At 45.6% G+C, this 25450-nt stretch overlaps 1 protein-coding gene across 1 annotated transcript in view; it reads right to left on the reverse strand.

Annotated features, from left to right (window-relative positions):
- TTLL11 (tubulin tyrosine ligase like 11) overlaps positions 1–25450 on the reverse strand; it is a 216666-nt gene that overhangs the window by 36636 nt on the left and 154580 nt on the right. Inside the window, exon 8 of the mRNA XM_029063565.1 lies at positions 11037–11300. Coding sequence (XP_028919398.1) covers positions 11037–11300 — 264 coding nt within the window. The remainder of the gene's footprint in view (positions 1–11036; positions 11301–25450) is intronic.

The raw sequence follows: 25450 nt of genomic DNA on the forward strand, positions 1-25450 counted from the left end.
AAAAATCTCCAGTGGTTGCCTATCTGCCTAATATCAAACAAAAACTCCTCACCATTGGCTTTGAAGCACTCCATCACCTCTCCCCCTTCTACCTCACCTCGCTTCTCTCCTTCTAATAATAATAATAATAATGATGGTATTTGTTAAGCGCTTACTATGTGCAGAGCACTGTTCTAAGCGCTGGGGTAGACACAGGGGAATCAGGTTGTCCCACATGGGGCTCACAGACTTCATCCCCATTTTACAGATGAGGTAACTGAGGCACAGAGAAGTGAAGCGACTTGCCCACAGTCACACAGCTGGCAAGTGGCAGAGCCTGGATTTGAACTCATGACCTCTGACTCCAAAGCCCGGGCTCTTTCCACTGAGCCACACTTCTACAACCCAGCCCACACACTTTGCTCCTCTGGTGTTAACATTCTCACTGTGCATTGATCTCAGCTGTCTCACCACCAACCCTCATTCTAACTCTGGCCTGGAACACTCTCCCTCCTCAAATCCACCAATTACTTTCCCCCCTTCAAAGCCTTTCGGAAGGCACATCTTCTCCATGAGGCCTTCCCAGACTAAGCTCCACTTTTCCTCATCTCCTGCTCCCTTCTGCATCACCCCAAATTGATCCTTTTGCTCTTCCCCTCTATCCCCACCCCACAGCACTTATGTATATATCTGTAATTTTATTTATATTGATGTCTGTTTTTGTATTGATGTCTGTCTCCCCGTTTAGACTTTGAGCTTGTTGTGGGCAGGGATTTTCCCTCTTTATGGATATATTGTGCTTTCCCAAGCACTTAATAAAATGTTCTGCAAATAGCAAGCACTCTATAAATACAACTGAATGAATGAATGAATGAATGAAAGAATCACCTCTTTGGCTGCCTTTGGTGTTTATGAAAATTAAATCTCCCACAAAGCCTCTCAGCAATTTTAATTGCTAATTTTCAAAACATCATTAGTGGCAGTTACAGATTTTGTTTACTTAGCAGATCCGTGTTCTCAGTCCTGACTGGAAATCTGGTTCTGTGATCTGTGGAGTTTGTTCTGAGGATTAATGGAGTATAAAGAGTAAACCCTAACTGACCGCAGGTGTACAGTCATTTTTTCTGACAGGTAGAAAATAGAAGTGTCAACCCTTCAGCAGGAGCAATAATTTGCCAAAGAGAATTCTCCATTTATTGCTTGGCTGCTAGAACAAATCCCTCCTGAGATACTCGGCAGGTGGATAAGATGGGTTGGGATGAGGCAGAATGGGACCATTCTGGTCTGAACTGAGGCATGTTTTTCCTCCTAATTCTCCCCTTTTCTTGCTCCTTACCTCCTCCAGGCCTTGTCTTGTGGAGGCACATCACTGGGGCCCGAGACCAAGAAAGGGTCGGTGATTCTGGTACTGCTCCCATTAAGCACTGACTTCTCCTAGGGGCATGAGGCCACACTATTGTGGGGGTCCTTCACTTTTTGGTTCCCCATTGCTTTCCCAGCACGCTGTGAGCCATATCATCCCTTTACCTTCATAACATTGCTAAAATCTGCCTTTTACTCTCCATCCAATCTGCTATCACATTAATACCATCACTCATCCTATCCCGCCTGGATTACTGCATCAGCCTCTTTTCTGACCTCCCAGCCTCCTGTCTGTCCCCAGTCCAGTTTATACTTAACACTGCTGCCTGGGTCATTTTTCTACAAAAACATTCAGGACATGTCACCCTGCTCCTCAAAAAACTCCAGTGATTGCCCATTCTCCTCCACATTAAACAAAACCTCCTCACCATTGGCTTTAAGCACTGCACCACCATGCCCTCTCCTACCTCACCTTGCTACTCTCCTTCTACAAGCCAGCCAGCACACTTCATTCCTTTAATACTAACCTTCTCACTGTGCTTCAATCTTGCCCATCTCGCTGCCAACTCCTAGCCCACAACCTGACTCTGGCCTGGAACACTCTCACTCCTTAAATCCGACAGATGATTACTCTTCCCACTTTCAAAGTCTTATTGAAGGCACATCTCTTCCAAGAAGCCTTCCCAGAATGTCTCCCCTTTTCTCTTCTCCCACTCCTTGCTGTGTTGACCTGACTTTCTCCCTTTTTTCTTCCCCCTTCCCAGCCCCACAACACTTATGTACTTATCTATAATGTATTTATTAGTATTGAAGTCTGTCTCCACCTCTCTAGACTGTAAACTCACTGTGGGCAGGGAATATGTCTGCTTATTGTTGTACAGTACTCGCTCAAGCATTTAGTTCAATGGCCTGCACACAGTAAGTGCTCAATAAATACAATTGAATGAAAGAATGAATGACTGAATGAAATAACTTTGTCTCCCTGTTGAGAGTGTAAGCTCTTTGTGGACAGGGAATGGGTCACTTTTTTTATTCTGTACTTCTCAGACCTAGTACAGTGCACATCACAAGTGGTTACTATCAATCAATGACATTTGAGTGCTTACTTTGTTATGTGCTTACTATGTGTCAACCACTGTTCTAAACACTGGGGTGGATACAAGGTTGGACACAATCCTTATCCCACATAGAGGGCCAACAGGTATCGAATCTCCATTTTTTTGCAAACAGGAAACAGGAACAGAGAAGTTAAGAGATGTGCCCAACGTCACCCAGCAGGCAAGTTGATGAAGTCAGAATTAGAACTAAGATCTTCTGGCACCTAAGCATGTGCTTTACCACTAGGCCATACTGCTTAATGTGTGCAAAGTGCTGTACTAAGTACTTGGAAAAGTACAATACAATAGAGCTCATAGACATGATCCCTGCCTACAAGAACCTTACAGTCTACAGGGGAAGACAGACATTAAAATAAATTACAGATAGTCTATATTACTACTACTATCAATCAAAGTCAATCTCTTTGTTCTCAAGTTCTAAGATTTAACTTAAATACAAAACATAGACTGTTGGGGATGCAGTAGGTGGACATTCCAGACTACAAATCAATGAAACTCCAGAGGATCTGCCTGATCCTGAAAAAAAATTGAGTTAAATATTTTGCTCCAAGACACAGCAAATTTGGTCCCTGCCTGCTCCCAAAATTTGGCAGGAGATAATAGTAAATAATTAAGGTTTATTTGGAGTAAAAATAATGGTGGAATGTGAAATTAGCCTGCATTCTCTCCTTTTCTTTAAAGAGTTGCTGACACCTCACGGGAAATTCAGAAGCATTTGTTTTCATTGATCAAACCTCCTGCTTACGTAATTACTCTCTCCTTCACACACCCCAAGAAAAGCATGGAAAGAGGCTCCCTGGTCTTCTCCAGGGTTTTAGGCCTTTGTACCAGACCATGGAAGACAGAAGAATAGGTGGTGCCTGGCCGGTCCACAGTCATGTTAGATGGCAAGCAATCTGCTCAAATCTTCAGCCCTGTAAATAGCAGGCTGGTGTCTACTCTTACAAATACCAGACAAGAAGAAGCCTGTAATGATTTCGGCATGATCCTCAGACATTTCTCTGTCTGGACAGTAGAACCTCCCCTCAATCGCTCCAGGGCCACTATGTCCTGTCCTAGGTCTTTGTGAACTCTAGCATCATGTCTGAGCCTTGGGATTCAGCAGTAAGAGCCAAAGTGGAGGGAGGCTAGAGGCTGAAAATTCTGGCACGGATACATACAAGAATCCAGTTTTGTCTCAACAGCAGACAGGTGACCTACTTGCTGAAAGCTAGACTGCCCCATATAAACCAAACGGATCGCCACCCAACCTGCAAAATGGTAGGAGACAAGCAGCTCGAAAACCCTCTTCCTGGAAAAATTTGATTCCTCGGGATGCCTGAGACCTCTTAGGACAGAGCGGCAAGGAAGGGATGGGCACAGCCAAAACAGGGGGAAACGGAGACCTGAGACTCCATCCGGCCCAGCCGAGGCCCCAGTTCTTTGTGACACAAAGTCCAACTGGGAATGGAGAGCCAGAGGAGCCACTTCCAGGTTTGCTCTATTTCTGGGTCCTCTCTAACCCAAACATGGCGAGGGAAGTAACTTAACCCACCAGTGATTCAAGGGGCTCTCTCAGAGGACAAACTTTCCAAAAGGCTTAGTTCAGTGTTATGCACCCAGTAAGTATTCAATAAATACCACTCATGGACCAATCATTTGATTGAAAGCAGATCTGCTTGGTCCCTTCCTCCCTCCCTCTTCTTTCTCATGCTGACTAAATGAGGTCTCCTAGACAGTAGGGCAAGCAGGAAGACAACACAGCTGAAGGGTAAAAGATTAAATGATTCCTAGAACCATGAAGACAGAGGAGCCCTAAAAGTTGACCCTCCAGACAAAGTCACGTCCTTTTCTGAACAGCTCTGCCAGACTCCATTCTGGGCTAGAGAAACTCTGAGTGGCCCATGTAACAATGGCAAAATTGTAAATGATCTCAAGAGGCACTTGCAAACAGAAAAATAACAATAATTAAGGCATTTGTAGAACACTTATGTGCCAAGCACCATTCTAAGCACAAAAGTCTTGTCTATTCTGTAGAGTCATCTCCGACCCATAATGATGCCATGGACATATCTCTCCCAGAATGCCCCACTTCCATCTGCAATCACTCCAGTAGTGTACCCACAGAGTTTTCTTGGTAAAAATACAGAAGTGGTTGCAGAATGTCTTCCACTCACTAGCCACTGCCCAACCTGGGAATGGAATGGTTATGCCTCTGATTGACTCTCACTCCCGTAGGCAAGACTGGTAGAGTACTAGAAACTCTCCAGGCATGACCCTAAGAGGGGAAAGCACTTTGATAATAATAATAATTGTGGCATTTGTTCAGTGCTTAATATGTATCAGACACTGTACTAAGCTCTGGAGTAGATATAAGATCATTGGGTTGGACACAGTCTCTGTCCCATACAGGGCTCGCAGTCTTAATCCCCACTTTACAGATGAGGTAACTGAAGCATGGAGAAGTGAAGTGACTTGCCCATGGTCACACAGCAGACACGTGCAGAATTAGAACTTAGGTCCTCTGATTTCCAGGCCCATGCTCTATCTACTAGTCCATGCTGCTTCTCATCGCCTTATCTCTATATCCGACTGGACCCGACTCACTTATACACAGTCCCCGTCCCACATGGGGCTCACTGTCTTAATCCCCATTTTTCAGATGAGGTAACAGGCACAGAGAAGTTAAGTGACTTGCCCAAGGTCACTCAGCAGACATGTGGCAGAGCCAGGATTAGAACCCAGGTCCTCTGATTCCCAGGCCCGTGCTTTATCCACTAAGCCATGCCGCTTCCCCGAGAAGATATTTTTGTTCCTCCTATTAGAATTATAAACTCCTTGAGGGGAGGGGCCATGTCTTCTAACTGTATTCTCCTCTCACATCTGCTTAGTATAGTGTGCATTTAATATATACGATCAAATGAATGTTCCCAGTGCATTTCCATCCCCTTAAGGGAGACTCATCTAGGAAGTTTTACTTAGGTTGTAGGTTGGGAGACCAAAGTACAAGCAAAAACGTAGATTTAGACTGGTCATTTTCCCACATGCTACTTGGCATTGGCATTTATCAAAATAACACCCCCAAAATGCCCAGAATGCCTCTCAAAGGCATGATTTCCTCTCTTGTCTCACTGTGCTGAAGAAGGAAAAAAGGGCAGGCATCAAGTAGAGGAAACTGAGGCCCCTAGAGGAGAAATCCAAGGTCACAGAATTAATGGCAGAGCAGGGGTAAGACTTCTGATTCCTGGCCTTCTTCTCTTCCAAATTTCAGCAAGTTACCACACATTTCAAAACTCTCTATTACTCTGGGTTACTTCAGTGGTGGCCAGAGTCGTTGTCCTGGGAAACCACTTATTAGCAGATTTGTCTCCAGGGACAAATTTTCTTTTTCTAAGCAGAGATCTATCCCCACAAATCTGCCATTTATAGACTTCTATTAGAGTAAAACCTCCATAAAGATCCATTTTAGAGTTATTACTCTTTGAGAATGTGTTATACTTTTTGAACTGAATGCAATCGCAAAATTAGAGAGTGTCTCCCTGCCCCCTATTTCCCCTGTCTCTCTCCACCTCCATCTCTCCCTGTCTCAGGCTATAATGTGAGGTGGTTTTGGAAGTCAGGTCTTGTTCCTGTATGGGGCATTGAACATGGGGAAACAGCATGGCATTATTGGATAGAGCCTGGGCCTGGGAGTCAGAGGACCTGAGTTCTAATCCCGTTTCTCCCACTTATATGCTGGATGACCTTGAGCAAGTCACTTAATTTCTCTGTGCTTTGGTTTCCTCATCTGTAAAATGTGGATTAAATCCTACTATCTCTTACCTAGACTGTGAACCCCATGCGGGACAGAGACTGTATCCACTTTGATAACCTTGTATCTACTTTAGCACTTCGAACAGTGCTTGGCACAGAGTAAGCATTTAAATATCATAATTAATGGGGTACTACAACATGAGTTACCATTACTGTGATTACTGCAAGAAAGCAAATTCATGTTATAGGATTTGATTGAGGATGTCAAACTACTGGAAATGTGAGCACATAATCCAATTCCCCATGCCTCAAATACTTGCAGTGTTTACTCATTCCTCTCTTGTAACAAGCAGGAATTCCTGAGTATTGACTTTAAATTACACCATTAGTTCTCTCACTCTTGGTCATTCATTTTCTTTTTTAACTACACTTCAGCTCACACTCACCATTCCACCAGGGTCACCTTCTCACTGTATCTCCAATCTCATGTCTCCCACCCCTGACCACTCACATCTTTCCTCTTATCTGAATCTCCCTACTTACTTCAAATCCACCAGACCACAGTTTTCCTCATTTTCAAATCCCTTTCAAAAAACCTACTCCAGGAATCTTTTCCCAATTAATTTTTCTTCTTCCTGTTTTATAGCTTCCCAACTACATCAAAACTTTAGCACTTCTGCACATATGCACTAACAATTGTCTGTAGCACTTCTGTACATATAAACTTCACCTTCTCCTCTATTTTAAGCACATATTCCACCTACCAGGAAATGGAATGAAGAGTAGGTGTGAGGGAAGGAAAGAATTCATCTCTCCTTTAAAAAACACATTTCTGAGAAGACGGATCATGAACAATCATAAGAACACTGGAGTTAAATGGAGCCAGAAATCAGAAAAATCAGAAAGGGAAAAAGCATTAACAATTAAACAAATCCTGAGGGGGCAAAGATATTTCCTATTGGTTTCTATAGAAAAATAAATGTATTGGTGGGTGTTTTCATCTTGGCTCTTATGTAATGGAAAACATATATGCTGAAGAGAAAGACCACCCAACTTCATTTAAACATACATCTCGCCCCCTGCCACCAAATTAATCATCTTAACAAAAAGGGGGAAAAAATATCCAATTTCTTTCAAAGGAAGCTGTCAAACTGCAGGCATCATCTTTCTACAGATTTCTTTTTTCCATTTTAAGATTCAAGAGAGGAGGTTTCTCTACTTCCCAGCAGCTTAAAAAGAGGTGTTTAATAAATAATGTGCAAGTCTTCAATCCCTACTGAGGGGAGGATATAAAAATACGGCTTCCAGAGTTAAGTCTAGACAAGAGACTCAGACACTTCATTATTTCTCATTTTATTGGGAGAAAAGAAAAATATAATATGGCCAGACTGACATTAGCATAATTCACTCTCAAATTGCTGAGCTATGCAGCCCATTACCAGAGATGGACAATGAAAATAAATTAAATTGGAATGTTTATTTTTGCACTCAGTCCTTTCTAAGGGGAAAGGCAGCAGAGGCCATTACAGATCAGGATGGAGTTCAACGTACCCTGGTCTACAGCGGTATCTCTAAAATGAGTCTGCCCATCCATCCTGAGGATTACGACTCTTGAACGGCACTCTCAGAGAAGGGAATGACAAGTAGTTGGCCTCTGCAATTGGTCTAAATATTCGTTTATAATGAAGTAGGATTAAAACCAAAATGGCACATGGAGAGAGAAGCTTGTTAGCAAGACCAACTACTTGTCATTAAATTCATCCAGAAAACAGCTTTCGATATTCAGATGAAGCTAATAGCAGAGAAGCTGGGCTCTTTTCATTTCACAGAGCTACTGCTCTCTCCTGGTACATTTTGAAAAGGAAAACCTATCATCAGATTGGCAATATTTTCTCCACTTCTCCTCACATTCTTAATTACCAAAGCCATTTAAAAAGGGAGAGAGGAAGAGGAAGAGACACATTGTTGGAGTCCTTCTGTTGGCTTGGTTTGTACCCCACCTGAAGCCATCAGCCTAAACCCTCAGATGCAAGATCATTTCCACCAACACATGCACAGCCATAGATTAAGAATGCTGACTGCAGGAACTAATAGACTCTTAAGGAACAAAAATAGTTTTTTCATGCAAATGGCTGTAATTATAGAGAACAAAGGCATACGCATTCAGAAAGAAGATCCTGCCTAGACAGATTTGTAGCTATGTCTTACCAACCATTCCCGCCTGGGAAAGTTTCAAACCCTTTCCAGAACTACCATCAGTGCCTGCTCATTTTTAACTTCGCTCCCCCAATTTCTGATTTCTGAGGACATGCCTTGAGGCAATAGGCCCTTCTCCTTTGTACTTAACATTTCTAAATACCTTCAGGAGTATTTAGTCCAATTTTTCCCACACTTTCCCCTCTCTGCTACCCCTCAGATCCATGTTCTTTTGAGCTAGTAGAATCTTCATTAGTTATAAAGAATGAAGATGACAGCTTCCCTATACCACGGAACCTCTATGCTCTGCTCCTTGAATAAAGTCTGTCACAGAGGCTTTTGCCAAGTAGATGGATTTACCTGCCAAGAGTAAGCCAACTTTACATGGCCCAGGCCACAAAGACAGACAAAAAAGAGCAGGGAAGGGAGTAATTTGGGGACAAGTAACACAGCAGTACAGGTCTGAGTGGAAATTTGAATGCATACTTTGATTCTGGGAGTTACTTTCTCCCTCTTTTTATTTTTGTTTATTTACCTTTCTTCCTGCACTGTGATGAGAAAATTTATTTAAGGCTGGTAAAGTCTAAAGGGTCCTTTGCTTACTCCTGTTGCACCTCTCACCCCCTATCTGTGGGCTACCCTCAAAGTTTCGTTTGGGGTCCCTTCCTTTTCTCACTTTATACCTGGCTCTCTCAGGGAGCTCAACTACTCCCTCAGCTTTAGCTATAACCTCTAAGCAAATGACTCCCAGATCGATCTGGCTAGTCCCAACCTCTCTTCCCATCTGCAATCTTGCTTTTCCTGTTGCCCTCAAAGCATCCCCCTATGGATGTCCTGACAGCCTCTCTAACTCAATCTGGTGAAAATTGAACTCCTCATCTTCCCCTCTGTTCTACTTGACTTTCCTGTCACAAGAGACACCACCACCATTCTCCCTGTTTCTGATGGGTGCAGCTTCCTCTGTAGACTAAGTTCCTTGCGGGCAGGGATCACATCTAATCAACCCCATTACACTGTACTTTCCCAAGAGCTTAGTACAGTGCTCAGTAAATACCACTGATTGATTGACATTTCCCTTGGTTCCTTATTCAACTCTCACATCCAGCCCACTGTTAAATCATACTGGTTTTTCCTCCACTGCATTTCCCAGATTTGCTTTTTCCCCTCCATCCAAATGACCACCACCTGGGTCTAGTCTCATCATATCTACACTTCACCTTTCCCCTTTTCCTGTCTATACTTCACTTTGCTGCTTGGAGTATCTCTTTAAAGCATATCACAAATAAGTCTCTCCATTCCACTTACAAATTGTCTTTCCATCAAAAAGCAGCTCTTTGAATGTTGGCTTTAAGAACCTCCTCAGCTCTTTTCCTCTGACCTATCCACTCTCTTCTCCTTTCTACTCAAATGCATACTTTCTATTCCTCCCAAGCTCATCTTCTCACAGTCCCTAATTCTCAACTCTTCTACCTCCAAACTTGGTTCATACCTTGTCTGGAACTTTCTCCCCATTCAAATCTGCCAGAATTCAGCTCTCCTCATCTTTCAAACCCTTCTGAAATCCCATCTACTCAGAAGGTTTTCCCCAATTAATGTTTCTTCTCCCTAGATCAAATCCTCTCTTCTATCCTCTCGGGATGTTTGCATCACCTTAGCATTTTTTAACATTTGTACACACTGTTTTATGTACTCTGGTGTATGACTGCCTCCTCCTCCCATTTATAAGTTATTTTATGTTTCCCCTTTAAGATTGTAAGCTCCTTGAAGGCAGTTATCTTCAGTTGTACTCTCTGAAGTGCTTAGTACAAGGCTCTGACCACAGTAGGAGCTCAATAAATTCACTGATTAGTTGGTAAAATATTTTAAGGCACAATTGTGTGTGGCATGCAGGCTTTGGATATTACAATTCATGAGCAGGAAAGAAATCAGGATGTCCTATATTGGATTATCACCTCTCTGAGGAGGATCTGAGCATTCAAGAGTAGGCACGGGACAGAAAGGATACCCAGCATTCTATTCAGAAAATGTGGACGGCCACATTGATTAAAGGATTGATTCTTTGTAGTGATTATCACATCTGATGTAAAGCAGTGTGGCCTAGTGAAAAGAGTACAGGACTGGGGTTATAACCCCGGCTCTGCCACTCACCAGCTGTGTGAACTTGGGAAAATCACTTCACTTCTCTGTGACTCTTTCCTCGTTTGTAAAATGGGGGTTCAAAACATGTTCACTTCCCTCTTATTCTGTGAGCTCCATGTGGGACAAGGAGTGTGTCCAACCAGATTATCTTGCACCTACCCCCAGAACTTTGTGTCAAGCATTGTATTTAGTAAGCACTTAAATACCACAGTTGTTATTTTTGTTGTTATTATTTAAGAAAGCCACACATTCCAACACTAACACACTCTCCTGCTGACCCACTTCTACTACAGTTGCGAAAACTCTGGCAGACATATAGGTCTCAGGACTTCAACCTACCAGGGGATATGTTTGTTTCTTGCTATACTGTACTCTCTCAAGTGCTTAGTACAGAGCTTTGCACAGAGTAAGTACTCAATAAATACAATTGAATGAATGAATGAATGAGTTCTGGGCCTTGAAAAGGAGTGGACTTATCTCACTGAATGCAAAGGTGCAGTCAAGTCTCACCTCACTGACCTGATAAATGTTCGGAAACCCGTCGGTCCCAACTTCGTCGTCCCTTTTATCCCAAGGAATCGGATGAACAAAGCGGCCAACTTGTCCACCAGGCGTAGATAGCTGAACTGTTTCGCATACTTAGGGAAGACTTGCTTGAGGCAAATAGAGGGTAAGTTGGCTTCGGGATCCAGGCTTCTTTCCTGACCCAAATGTTTGGTTAAATCTGATTCCGGTTCCTCTCTGGTTTCTAATGGTTTCTCGAAGTGCTGAGATCTGAAGCACAGAACAGAAGATACTTCACTTACTACTACGTACGATGGAGTTACTCAGCAGCAGACATCAATTTGGGGTGCAGACTGTGGGTTTATCTCAGTCCCACTCTCTCCAAAGGAATTCTGTTAGGAGGACTTTAAGATGTCACTGGGATGGTGGCAAGAAGCAAGGCAGGCAGTTTTATGGGAAGTTTGCTTTCAGAAAAAGAGAAATTGACCAAATTCTGGGATTGGATCAATCAATCAATTTTATTTATGAGTGCTTACTACAGAGCACTGTACAAAGTGCTTGAGAGAGTACACTACAACAGAATTAGTGGACAAGTTCCCTGTCCATAACGAGCTTACAGTACAGAGGGAAGAACAGGATTGTTCGGATTTAGCAGAGTTCATTTTCACATTCGAGAAAGACACTCGTGGGATTTTAATGGAAGCCACATGGCTTAGAAAGAGCACAGGCTTGGGAGCCACAGGACATGGGTTCTAAACCTGGTTCTGCCACTTGTCTGCTGTGTGACCTTGGTCAAGTCACTTTACTTCTCTGTGCCTCTGTTATCTCATCTGTAAAATGGGGATTAAGACTGTCAGCTTCACGTGGGACAACCTAATTACCTTGTATCTACCCCAGTGCTTAGAACAATGCTGGGCACATAGAAAGCACTTAACAAATACCATCATTATTATTAATTTTAAAGCAAATCTCAATAACAATGAGCCAAACACTGTGACACCAACCCAGGGCTGATGAAAGTAAAACCAGGGTAGCTTCTTGCTTCATATCAGCAGCTCCATAAAGAGTTTGAATGCATGTATGAAAGCTCCAAAATATAGATGTGGAAGGTACATCCTAACCATGTTGGATGTCAAGGAAGACAACCAACATTGATCTTCTTTACATCCTTTGGTACTGCTGAAGGAAAGAGAACACTGGGCTGGATGGACCATGGATTTGAGCAGAAGAAGATCTGCTCTTAGTCTCATCTTCTCCCTGCTTCCCCAGGGCCACCAAACCTCAACCTTGGATACCCTCTTCATCGAGATAGAACCAGGCAGCCACTCTTCCACCTGAAACCCAAAGTGGTTTGGGCAAACCAGTTACGACTGAGTCAAAGAGGCAGTAATCTCAGCTACCTGTAGTCTAACCTTATCAAATTTGGAGAAGATTAGGCCTCTAATGGCTTGTGAAAGAATTCCATTCAAGACAGAGTACAGTGTTCTACACAGAGTAAGCAATCAATAAATACCACTGATTGAAAAATCCCCTTTCCACTGGATTTTTCTTCAGTCAGGTCCTTCACAGCATCTATATAGCTGGAGGAAGTAACACAATAGCTACCTGGAGAAACTCCCATTTTGACCACAATCTAAATCACAGCTCAAATTTAAATCTTAAACCACTTTCCACTCAAAGTACAGTCAACAGAGAATTGATCTACCTGGCAATGTCACTGCTGGAGTACTTGCTCTTTCGTAGCAACCTGAGAAGTCAACTCCCCTGAAGTGTAACTCTCTAGTGTGAATCAAAATTTTTTTGTGTCATATTTACAATCTCCAATAAACTGACTTCTCCTGAAAACAATCTTCTTCAAAAGCAAGAAATAGCAAAGGGTAAAGCCACTGAAGCAAGTAAGGAAGTTTATTTAAGTTCACAAAAAAGCTTTTTTTTTCAGAAAAGGAAGAATTTTTTAAGCTTTCTCTTGCAAACTGCATAGAAGGGGGTACTCTGGAGAAACAATTATTCCCAGGAGCTTGCAGTTTTCTTGAAGCAAAAAAAATGGAATTTCTGGCAGCTCATGGAACTTAAGTAAATAAAAAGTCCCTTGGAAACTGAGTGACTTTCCTTTAAAGTGACAGGAAGGATGGTAAAATCAGACTGCTACCTGTCTACAGGAGTTGATGTTTGCATTTTTTGATACTTGAAATGGAGAAACTATAGTTTTTGCATATATTTCCAAATGGCAACTGGTAAGTGGCCCATAGTTCTCTCAAAATGGCATCTTACAACTGGAAGAGATAATGTACTCAGCTTTCAAGACATAGAAACATTTCAAGTAAATTTGAGTGCTGCTGAGAGGAGACGGGAAGCCTTAACTAGAACAGAATCCTCAATCCCATTTAAAGTAGATACCCAGCCAGCAGGGCAGGACCAACTTCCTGCACAGAGCAAATAACTCAATTTCAAGCCTGCTTTCAGTGTTGGGAGATGAATATGGGAGAAGGGCTTTAGATGAGTCTCTGTGCTCTTCTGGGTTAAAAGAGCCCTGTTGATGATCCAGTAGGAAGAGCAGTGAGTAGAGCAGAGATCTGGAGGAAAGGAAGTAGAAGCAGTGAGTAGACAATTTACCTTAATACAAGGTTCTGTACACAGGAAGTGCTCAGTAAATATAATTGATTGATCAACCTAGCTCAGAGAGTTTAGAGAGGAATGGCAGGAGGGTCTTGTCTTATGCTGTCGAGTTGTTTCCGACCCATAGAGACACCGAGGACACATCTCTCGCAGAACACCCCGCTCTCCATCTGCAATCATTGTGGTAGTGTATCCATAGTTTTCTTAGTAAAAATATGGAAGTGTTTTACGACTCCCACCTTCTGCAAAATAAACTCGAGTCTCCGCCCTCGACTCTCTCCCATGCTGCTGCTGCCCAGCATGGGTGAGGTTTGACTCTTAGCAGATTGCCTTCCATTCGCTAGCCACTGCCCAAGCTAGGAATTCATTCATTCAATAGCATTTATTGAGCGCTTACTATGTGCAGAGCACTGTACTAAGCGCTTGGGATGAACAAGTCGGCAACAGATAGAGACAGTCCCTGCCGTTTGACGGGCTTACAGTCTAATCGGGGGAGACGGACAGACGAGAACAATGGCAATAAATAGAGTCAAGGGGAAGAACATCTCGTAAAAACAATGGCAACTAAATAGAATCAAGGCAATGTACAATTCATTAACAAAATAAATAGGGTAATGGAAATATATACAGTTGAGCGGATGAGTACAGTGCTGTGGGGATGGGAAGGGAGAGGTGGAGGAGCAGAGGGAAAGGGGGAAAAGAGGGTTTAGCTGCGGAGAGGTAAAGGGGGGGTGGCAGAGGGAGTAGAGGGGGAAGAGGAGCTCAGTCTGGGAAGGCCTCTTGGAGGAGGTGAGTTTTAAGTAGGGTTTTGAAGAGGGGAAGAGAATCAGTTTGGCGGAGGTGAGGAGGGAGGGCGCTCCAGGACCACGGGAGGACGTGGCCCGGGGGTCGACGGCGGGACAGGCGAGACCGAGAGACGGTGAGGAGGTGGGCGGCAGAGGAGCGGAGCGTGCAGGGTGGGCGGTAGAAAGAGAGAAGGGAGGAGAGGTAGGAAGGGGCAAGGTGATGGAGAGCCTTGAAGCCTAGAGTGAGGAGTTTTTGTTTGGAGCGGAGGTTGATAGGCAACCACTGGAGTTGTTTAAGAAGGGGAGTGACATGTCCAGATCGTTTCTGCAGGAAGATGAGCCGGGCAGCGGAGTGAAGAATAGACTGGAGCGGGGCGAGAGAGGAGGAAGGGAGGTCAGAGAGAAGGCTGACACAGTAGTCTAGCCGGGATATAACGAGAGCCTGTAGCAGTAAGGTAGCTGTTTGGGTGGAGAGGAAAGGGCGGATCTTGGCGATATTGTAAAGGTGAAACCGGCAGGTCTCGGTAACGGATAGGATGCGTGGGGTGAACGAGAGAGACGAGTCAAGGATGACACCGAGATTGCGGGCCCGAGAGACGGGAAGGATGGTCGTGCCATCCACGGTGATAGAGAAGTCTGGGAGAGGACCGGGTTTGGGAGGGAAGATGAGGAGCTCAGTCTTGCTCATGTTGAGTTTTAGGTGGCGGGCTGACATCCAGGTGGAGATGTCCCGGAGGCAGGAGGAGATGCGAGCCTGAAGGGAGGGGGAGAGGACAGGGGCGGAGATGTAGATCTGCGTGTCATCTGCGTAGAGATGGTAGTCAAAGCCGTGAGAGCGAATGAGTTCACCGAGGGAGTGAGTGTAAATGGAGAACAGAAGAGGGCCAAGAACTGACCCTTGAGGAACTCCAACAGTTAAAGGATGGGAGGGGGAGGAGGCGCCAGCGAAGGAGACCGAGAATGACCGGCCAGAGAGGTAAGAGGAGAACCAGGAGAGGACGGAGTCCGTGAAGCCAAGGTGAGATAAGGTATGGAGGAGGAGGGGATGGTCGACAGTGTCAAAGGCAGCAGAGAGGTCAAGGAGGATTAGAATGGAGTAGGAGCCATTGGATTTGGCAAGAAGGAGGTCACGGGTGACCTTAGAGAGAGCAGTCTCGGTAGAGTGGAGGGGACGGAAGCCAGATTGGAGGGGGTCTAGGAGAGAATGGGAGTTAAGGAATTCTAAGCATCGATTGTAGACGACTCGTTCTAGGATTTTGGAAAGGAAGGGTAGTAGGGAGATAGGGCGATAACTGGAGGGGGAAGTGGGGTCAAGAGCGGGTTTTTTTAGGATGGGGGAGACGTGGGCATGTTTGAAGGCAGCGGGGAAGGAGCCATTGGAGATTGAGTGGTTAAAAATAGAAGTTAAGGAAGTGAGGAGAGCAGGGGCGATGGTTTTAATAAGGTGAGAGGGAATGGGGTCCGAGGTGCAGGTGGAGGGGGTGGCACTTGCGAGGAGGGAGGAGATCTCCTCTGAGGATACTGCAGGGAAGGATGGGAAAGTAGGGGAGAGGGTTGGTGGGGGGGAGGGGAGAGGCGGAGGGGTGACTTTGGGGAGCTCAGACCTGATTGTGTTGATTTTCGTGAGGAAATAGGTGGCCAGATCATTGGGGGTGAGAGCTGGGGGAGGGGGAGGTACAGGGGGCCTAAGGAGAGAGTTAAAGGTCCGGAACAATCGGCTGGGGTGACGGGCATGGGTGTCGATGAGGGAGGAGAAGACGTTTTGCCTGGCGGAGGAGAGGGCAGAGTTAAGGCAGAAAAGGATAAATTTGAAGCGTGTGAGGTCGGCTTGGTGCTTGGACTTTCGCCAGCAGCGCTCGGCAGCTCGAGCATAGGAGCGTAGGAGGCGGACAGAGGAGGTGATCCAGGGCTGTGGGTTAGTGGAGCGAGAGCGGCGGAGGGAAAGGGGGGCGAGAGAGTCGAGATGAGTAGAGAGGGTGGAGTTGAGAGAGGAGATCTGATCATCGAGAGTGGGAAGTGAGGACAGGGCGGCAAGGTGAGGAGAGATGCTTTTGGAAAGACGGATGGGATTGAGAGAGCGGAGGTCTCTGTGGGGCAGTAACGAAGATTTGCAGGGGGAGGGAGTGTGAGAGATGAGGCAGGTGAGAAGGTTATGGTCAGAGAGAGGGATTTCAGAGTTGGTGAGGGAGGAGATAGTGCAGCGGTAGGAGATGACGAGATCGAGGGTGTGACCGAGTCGGTGAGTGGGCGCGGTATGGTGGAGGGGGAGGTCGGCAGAGTCGAGGAGGGATAGCAGGCGGGCGGCAGAAGAGTCATTGGGTACATCCATATGGATGTTGAAGTCTCCGAGGATCAGAGTGGGCAGAGAGAAGGAGAGAAGGAAGGTGAGAAAGGGGTCAAGGTGGTTGAAGAAGTCGGAGGTGGGACCGGGAGGGCGGTAGATGACAGCGACAAGTATCTGGAGGGGGTGGTAGAGGCGAATGATATGGGTTTCGAAGGAGGGGAAGGAGAGGGAGGGGGGAGGAGGGATAGTGCGGAGGCGGCAACGGGGCGAGAGGAGGAAGCCGACGCCTCCTCCCTTACCGGTGAGTCTGGGGGAGTGGGAGAAGGAGAGGCCTCCGCAGGAGAGAGAGAGCCACGTTTCCGAAAGGGCGAGGAGGAGGAGAGAGCGGGAGAGGAAAAGGTCATGGACGAAAGGTAGCTTACCTGTAATAGAGCGGGGGTTCCAGAGGCCACACTTGAAAGTAGCTGTGGGTGCAAGGGTGGGGGGGAAGGGCGGGGGAAGGGGAGGGTTTGGATGGGAAGGAGGTGGCGGGGCCCTGGACGGGGAGAGGGGGATGAGGGGTAGCGGTGGGACAGGAGGACTGGGATGGGGCGTGGGTGGAGAAGAGAGAAGGGGGGAGGGGGTGAGGAGGGGGTTTGGTGGGGGGAAGAGTAGGGGGAGGGGGAAGAGGGGTAGCGCTGGTAAAGTGGGGTTCTAGGGCGGGGGAGGGGAGGGGGGAGGAGACAGAGGAGAGAGCGGGAAAGAGCTGAGCGAGAGAGGGGAAGGGGAAGGGGAGGATAGGAAGGGGCGGGAGGGAGGAGGGGGGGAGGAGGGACATGGCGAGGCCAGAGAGGTGGGTGGCAGCACTGACAACAATAAACAGTAACAAACGAAATCGGTAGTATAGCAACATGATACAGTATGATACAATACAGTAGTGCTAATATAGCAACATGATACAGTATGATACAATATAGTAGGGTTAATAAGCGGGCGATGACCAGGGTCGGGGGTAGGCTCAATTAAGGGGCGACCTGATCAAACTCAGAGTCAGGCGGCTGGTGAGGCCAGAGAGGTGGGTGGCAGCACTGACGACAATAAACAATAACAAGCGAAATCGCTAATATAGCAACATGGTACAGTAAGACACAATACAATAGTGTTAATAAGCAGGCGATGACCGGGGTCGGGGGACGAGCCGACCCTACCCGATCAGACTCAAAGTCAAGCGGAATGGGTAGGCCTCTGCTTGACTCGCCTTCCTGTAGCCGAGACTGGTAGACTACTGGAAACTCTCCAGGTGCAACCCTGGGGGCTGTGGCGGGGGCAGCAGGGTAATGGGTGATAACTGGAGGGTGCCATGGCGTGAAGGGAGGGTTATTTTTTAGGAGAGCAAATACATGAGCATATTTGAAAGTGGGGAAGGAGTTATGGTGAAATGAACAGGATGAAGAAGGGGAGAGATGGGTAAACAAGATACAACAATGGTGCATTAAAACCCTCAGTAAACAACTATAACACTGGGAACTTCGGACACACTTGTGTACCCAAGCATGGATTAATAAGACTCGGTGTTTCCACTGGGGGCAGAGGGGAAGCAAACCCAGAAGAAAAGCTTGGTAGGTAGAGACAGCAAAGTCTATGCCTTTAGATGGTATAACAGATCCAGGGATTCTATAGATTTCTGAAATTTCCAGCATATAATCTTGTAGCCCTTGATCTTGTGATTACATAAATCAATAGTTCTTATAGTACATTGATTAGTAATATAAGAATAATGGAGATAGTATTTACAGTACAATGCAGTACAGTACAAGAGTATAATACAAAGATTATTAATATAAATATAAAATAGTACAATTATGAAATGCCAAGCACTGGTGCTAGGTGTCAAGCTCTGGGCAGACCCAAGATAATCAGATCAAACACAGTCCCTGATCCACAATCTAAGAGGAAGAGACAGTAGGTATCATCCTTATTTTACAGAGGAGGAACTGAGGCACAGATTTGCCCAAAGTCACACAGAGGCAGAGTAGTAACTAGAATCCAGACCTCCTGACTGCCAGCTATGGCCTCTTTCCACTAGGCCACACTGTGTGTCCGCAATCAGAAATTAAAGAGTTTCTGAGTACGGCCCAGGCAGGATTCTCTTTCCTTGGTCCAATTTCAGTCTCTTCCAAAGAGCTAGTTTGGAGGACAATTCAGGTCTTCAATTAATCAATCAATGGTATTTACTGAGTGTTTACTCTGTCCAGAGCACTGCAATAAGCACTAGGGAGAGTACACTGCAACAAAATTGGTGGGTGTGATCCCTGCCCGCAAAGATCTTACAGTCTACAGGGAAGACAACATGGATAGGGGAAATAATGAAATACAAGGACCTACACAGCTCTAGGGCTGAGGTGAGTATCAGGTTACTTAAGGGGTACATAGCCAAGTGTAGATAAGCAGCTTGCCCTAGTAGATAGAGCAAGGGGCCTGGGAGTCAGAAGGACCTGGGTTCTAATCTTGACTCTGCCACTTGTCTGCTGTATGACCTTGGCTAAGTCACTTTCACTCCTCTGTGCTTCTGATACTTCATCTGTAATATGGGGATTAACACCATGAGCCCCATGTGGGACAGAGACTCTGACCCAATTTGCTTGTACCTATCCCAGTGCTCAGTACAGTGTCAGGCACATAGAAAGTGCTTAACAAATACCACAATTATCATTAGAGTCGATGCAGAGGGGAGGGTGGATGGGAGAAATGACGGCTTAGTCAAGGGTTCTTGCACTAGCAAGGCAATTGCCCTCTGGGCCTCCATCATGAATTAACTAAGAACTATGTCAGACAGCTGACAACCTAGAAATAAAGCCTTCAGGTGACAACCTAGAAATAAAAGCCACATAGTTATCCCTAGTTTCTTCTGTCAACCACATAGATAATTTTTCACTGCATGTAAGCCTCTGAGATCAATGCGAAAACTGTTTTATTCCAACAGGGAAAGGGTACATTGAAAAGGTACGGTACTTTACATGAAAGAGAAAACCCAAAAATGGAAATACAGGGTTTCTGGTGAAATAGTACCTGGGTGCAGTATGAGTATGATTAGTGATGATGCTAATCATCAAGCCAAAATTGCATCAGACCAAAATCTCAGAAATCCCAAGCCCTATTATGGGACTGGGGTCTTTCTAGAGTTAAAATCTCTCTAGGGCTTGTCTCCTTCTGGAAGATCTGTGTTGTTTCACAACTCCTGCTTGGATGGATGAAATAGAACATATGTCTTAAACTTCGACAAATCCACAAGTAAAATTAAAATTCTAGTTCAAGTTGGCTTGAATTCTTTTTTTTTTTATGGTATTTGTTAAGCACTTACTTTGTGCCAGGCACTGTACTAAGCATGGGGATAGGCACAAGTTAATCAGGTTGGACACAGTCCCCATCCCACATAAGGTTCACAGTCTTAATCCTCATTTTACAGATGAGGTAACTGAGGCACAGAGAAGGGAAGCAACTTTTCCAAGATCACCCAGCAGAAAGGTGGCGGAGCTGGGATTAGAACCCAGGTCCTTCTGACTCCTAGGCCCGTGCTCTTTCCACTAGACCACACTTCTTCTCAATTTCCTCAGAATACACTAACTGGCTTTTCACCTCCTCCTTCAGCCCAGTCCTCCAAATGCTGCATTCAGAAGAACCTGAGTTTTCTTTAAAGCCCACCTTCTATAGCAAATCTTAACAAGCAGTTTGGATTGCACCGGCAGAAGGAATCCAATTTAACAGCAGCCCCTTCGGTTATCTTATCTTAATTCATTCTCTCTATCTTCAACTTTGTGATTTCAGTTCCAGTCCTACAACTTGCCCAAAGGGAAACGGGGCTTTGTGAATGATGAGAAATTCACTGCACGGCTTTCAGGAGCCCCCAAGATTGGAGCCAAAGAAGGGGAATGGATAGATATGTAGGCCATACCAAGAATAAACAGATCCAAGGTGAACCATTCTAGCTTTGTCACTTGATAAATCTATGTCATCACAGTAGCCTCTCTTGCTTTGACAGAACAAATCTGTGATTCTGGTACCTGGAGAGAAGCAGAAAAGATGAACACTGCAAAATACACCATTGTATCTTGCTGCCAAAATGATTATTTCAAGCAGATCCCAGGCAGTTTGGAAGGGGAGAGGAAATCATGTGGACAGCAATTCTGCCTGCCACCCTGTCCTCTACTGTTTGTCCAGCACCAAGTCCAAGTTCTCATTAATCAGGGATCCCTGAAGAGCAGAACACAATGTGATGCTACTGCTGGTGCCTTCTGAGGACCTGCCACTCGTAGCTGTTCCTTTAGTAAAGGGGTTGTTGTTAATAACAATTTGTTCGAACAGCATCCTTCACCCCAAGACACCAAAACTCACATCTTCTGGGAACACATCCCAGAACCACCATCACACCCTCTCAGTATAATGGTTGAAAGCAAATGATGATGCAAAAATCTGCCAGACCTTCCCTTTCTCCTGCTTTTCTTTATTCTCAACCACCTCCTGCAAAGAGGGTTCCCGTTTATGAATTTCTGCCTATTTAGGCTGTCAAATTCCTGGGCGGGGATCAAGTGTGTAATTCTATGGCAGGTGCACTGCCCAACATTGTTCAAGTGCCAGGAATTTGGTTTCATAATAACAGTGCCCGTCCTTGCACTGTGCCAGTGCTAACTCCATTGCTTCCCACCCCCGCAAGGGGAGGTGTCATTCAAATTTCACAGATGGAGGAAACCACTGCCCAGAAACCAAGAGTTGCTTGTGTTCACTCAGCAAATGAGTGAAGAATAAGTCAACGGGGTCCAGCCCCAGTCTGATGCCCCTGCTCCCATTTTTATGGTATTTGTTAAGCGCTTACTATGTGCCAGGCACTGTACTAAGTGTTCTAGGGTTGATCCAAGCTAATAGGGTTGGACACAGTCCATGTCCCACATGGGGCTCACACTCATTTCCCATTTTACAGAAGAGGGAACTAAGGCACGCACAGAGAAGTGAAATGTCTTGCCCAAGTTCACACAGCAGACAAGTGGCAGAGCTGGGATTGGAATCCGGGTCCTTCCGACACCCAGGTCCGTGCTCTATTCAGTAGGCCGTGCTGCGTCTCTCCTTCAGATTCTGATCCACAATTAACTGCTGGGAAAAGTCAGGAAGCAGCTCAGGCTTCTCTCTTAGGTGCCTCATGCAGCGTGGCTCAGTGGAAAGAGCACGGGCTTTGGAGTCAGAGGTCATGGGTTCGAATCCTGGCTCGGCCACTTGTCAGCTGTGTGACTTTGGGCAAGTCACTTAACTTCTCGGTGCCTCAGTTACTTCATCTGTAAAATGGGGATTAAGACTGTGAGCCCCACGTGGGACAACCTGATTCCCTTGTGCCTACCCCAGCACTTAGAACAGTGCTTGGCACATAGTAAGTGCTTAACAAATACCAACATTATTATTATTATTACAAGGTACCTTGGGGGTGGGATACTGGGATGGAACTTGTGGAATCTCAAAACAAACAGACTCTACAGCATATGCTGCTCCTGTTAAAAGTTGACAAAGTCAAAGATTTCATTTCCCTGCATTATAAGCTCCAATTTCTCTGCCACCCTGTCAGTGCGATTTGTCACCCTATGTGTGTGACAGTGTGCGTTTTGGTGCACATATTGCAGCAAGTCTCACTAAAGTCTCATTTTCCCAGCTCCCCCCACAGCTTCCTAGCCCAGAACAAAAGCTCCCAAACATAGTGAAAAGTTACCGCGAATGAGAAATGGAGTGCCACTCCCCTCCACCAATACCCTGGCTCCAAAAGGTCTGCCACGTTAATCAAAATGTAATTAGGTCAGCTTTTTGTGGCCCATTACATTGGGTTCAGTGTTACTCAGGCACTAATGGTTAAACAGCACACAGGCCTGGAGACTGCCAAACTTCAGACATTCCCAGCAATACCATTAATGGGTTTCAACTACCCATTCACCCTCTCCCACTCTGAACAAACTTCATTTTTGCTTGTGGTAGGAACAGCAGGAGCTAAATCATTCCCAGCATGAGCCCAGAGACACCAAGATTTGCCACAGATGGGCTCCACCCAATCCAGCTAATGGCAAGCTCTCACAGTGCTAACCGTCAAGGGTGGGAATTGGATAGCTGCCTGGAAGGAAAGGAGGAAAGCAAGGTCGAATACTGAGTCTGCAAGCGAGAGGTCACTTTTCCCAGCAAAATGGCAAATGGGCCCTGGTCAGGAAGTCAGCAAGCCTCAGGGTGCCCCACATGCACAAAGATGAAGACAAGCAGCGGACATTATTATGATTTCCTTCCTTCTCTAGATGAGAGCAGAGGGGTGTGCGTTTTCTCTCACAAAAGCATGTGTTTTCATCCCGAGAGTGAGTCGGATTCTAATACTCCACAGATTCACTTCCTTCTGAGCTGCGCACCTTTCTCTTTGGGGTATGGATCTGAAATCCCTGGCCAATGCTGGCCTTGAGGCGAGCTAAGTCTGAACTTGGGAAAGGAAGGTTTTCTCAGGGCTTTGCTACATCAGTCTGAACCCATTGCTACGGCAGTGGCCCCACATGCATAATAGCAGGGAGGGGTGGCTTGGGGCCTCAATAATCACTCGGTTCACAAAGGAACTCTGTTAATGCATCAGCTCCTCCACAAATGTTGGCATGCACAACATTTTCTTACTTCAATGAAGCAATCGTATTTACTGAGTGTTTGCTATATGCAGAGCAATGTCCTAAGAGCTTTGGAGAGTACAATATAACACATTTGGAAGAGATATTCTCTGCCCACAATAAGACTAATAATATTAATGATAGTGAAATTTAAGCACTTACTATGTGCCAGGCACTGTTCTAAGCGCTGAGGTGGATATATGGCAAATCAGGTTGGACACTGTCCCTGTCCCACATGGTGCTCACAGTCTTAATCCCCATTTTACAGATGAAGTAATGGAGGCAATGAGGACTTGCCCAAAGTCCCAGAGCAGACAAGTGGTAGAGCCGGGCTCTATCCACTACACCACATTGAGGAGACAGGCATTAATATAAATTGTGGCTATCTGCATAAGTGCTGTGGGGCTGAGGATGGGGTGAATTCCAACTGTTCAAAGGGTACAGAACCACGTGCATACATGACACAGAAGGGAGAGGAAGTTGGGGAAAGAGGGCTTCACTGGGGGAGACCTCTTGGAGGAGAAGTGACCTTAATAAGGCTTTGAATTTTGAGAGAGTGGTGGTCTGGCATATATGGAGGAGAGGGAAATGGAGGACAGAGGGAAGATGTGGGAAAGGGGTCAGAGGTGAGATAAATGAGATCAGGGCACAGTCAGCAAGCTAGAGGAGAGAAGTGTGCAGGATAGGCTGGAGAAGGAGTTCAGTGAGGTACGATAGGGTAAGTGAGAGGTTGGCGGCAAGATAAATGAGATCAAGGTTCAGTGAGTACGTTGGCCTTATGTGATCAAAGTGTGCAGGCTGGGTTGTAGTAGGAGAGCAGCAAGTTAACGTAGGAGGGGGCAAGGTAATTCCATGCTTTCAAGGCAATAGTAATGAGATTCTGTTTGATGTGGAGGTGGATGGGCAACCACTGGAGGATCTTGAGGAGTGGGGAAATGTGGACTGAACAATTCTGTAGAAAAACGACCTGTGCAGCAGAGTGCAGTATGGACTAGAGTGGGGAGACGGGGGAGGCAGGGAGGTTAGTGAGCATACTGATGCAGTAGTAAAGGTGGGATAGGATAAGTGTTTGGATCAATGTAATAGTAGTTTGGATGGAGAGGAAATGGCAGACTTTAGTAATGTTATAAAGGTAGAATCCATGGGATTTGATGACAGATTGAATATGTGGGATGTAGGAAAGAGGAGAATAGAGGACAATGCCAAGGTTACAGGCTTGTGAGATAGGAAGGATAGTGATGCTGTCTATAGTGATAGGAAAGGCAGGGGGAGGACAGAGTTTGGATGAGAAGATAAGGAGTTCAGTTTTGGACATGTTAAGTTTGAAGTGTCAGCGTGACATTCAAGTAGAAATGTTCTGAAGGCAGGAAGAAATATGAGACCGCAGAGAAAGAGCAGGATCAGGGCTGGAGATGTAAATTTGGGAATCAATCTTATTTATTGAGCACTTACTGTGCGCAAAGAATTGTACTAAGCACATGGGAGAGTACAATAAAACAAAGTTGGTAGACACACTCCCTGCCCAAAGTGAGCTCACAATCTAGAGTGGTACACATTAATATAAATAAATTATGATGCTGAGGGAGGGGTGAATAAAGGGTGCAAATCCAAGCACAAGGGTGACGCAGAAGGGAGTGGGAGAAGAGGAATGAGGGCTTAGTGGGGGAAGGCCTCTTGGAGGAGGTGTACTTTTAAATAAAGTTTTGGAGGTGGGGAGAGTGATCATCTGCTAGATATGAAGAGGGAGGGTTTTCCAGACCAGAGGCAGGACATGGGAGGACTGTGGTGAGACAGAGGAGATTTAGGTACAGTGAGTAGGTTAGCATTAGAGGAGTGAAGTGTGCAGGATGAGCTGTATTGGGGGCAAAGTCCCTGAGTGCTTTAAAGCCAACGGTAAGGTGTTTCTCTTTGATAAGATGGTGGATGAGCATCCGTTAGAGGTTTCTGAGGAGTGGGGAAAACAAGGACTGAATGACTTTGTAGAAAAATGATCCAGGCAGCAGAATGTAGTATGGATTGGAGGCTGGGGGGTCAGTGAGGAAGCTGATGCTGATGACTGCATCAGCAAGGCAGGACAGGGTAAGTAAT

The sequence above is a fragment of the Ornithorhynchus anatinus genome, chromosome 4 (genome assembly GCF_004115215.2).
Source record: "Ornithorhynchus anatinus isolate Pmale09 chromosome 4, mOrnAna1.pri.v4, whole genome shotgun sequence".
Lineage (NCBI taxonomy): Eukaryota > Metazoa > Chordata > Mammalia > Monotremata > Ornithorhynchidae > Ornithorhynchus > Ornithorhynchus anatinus.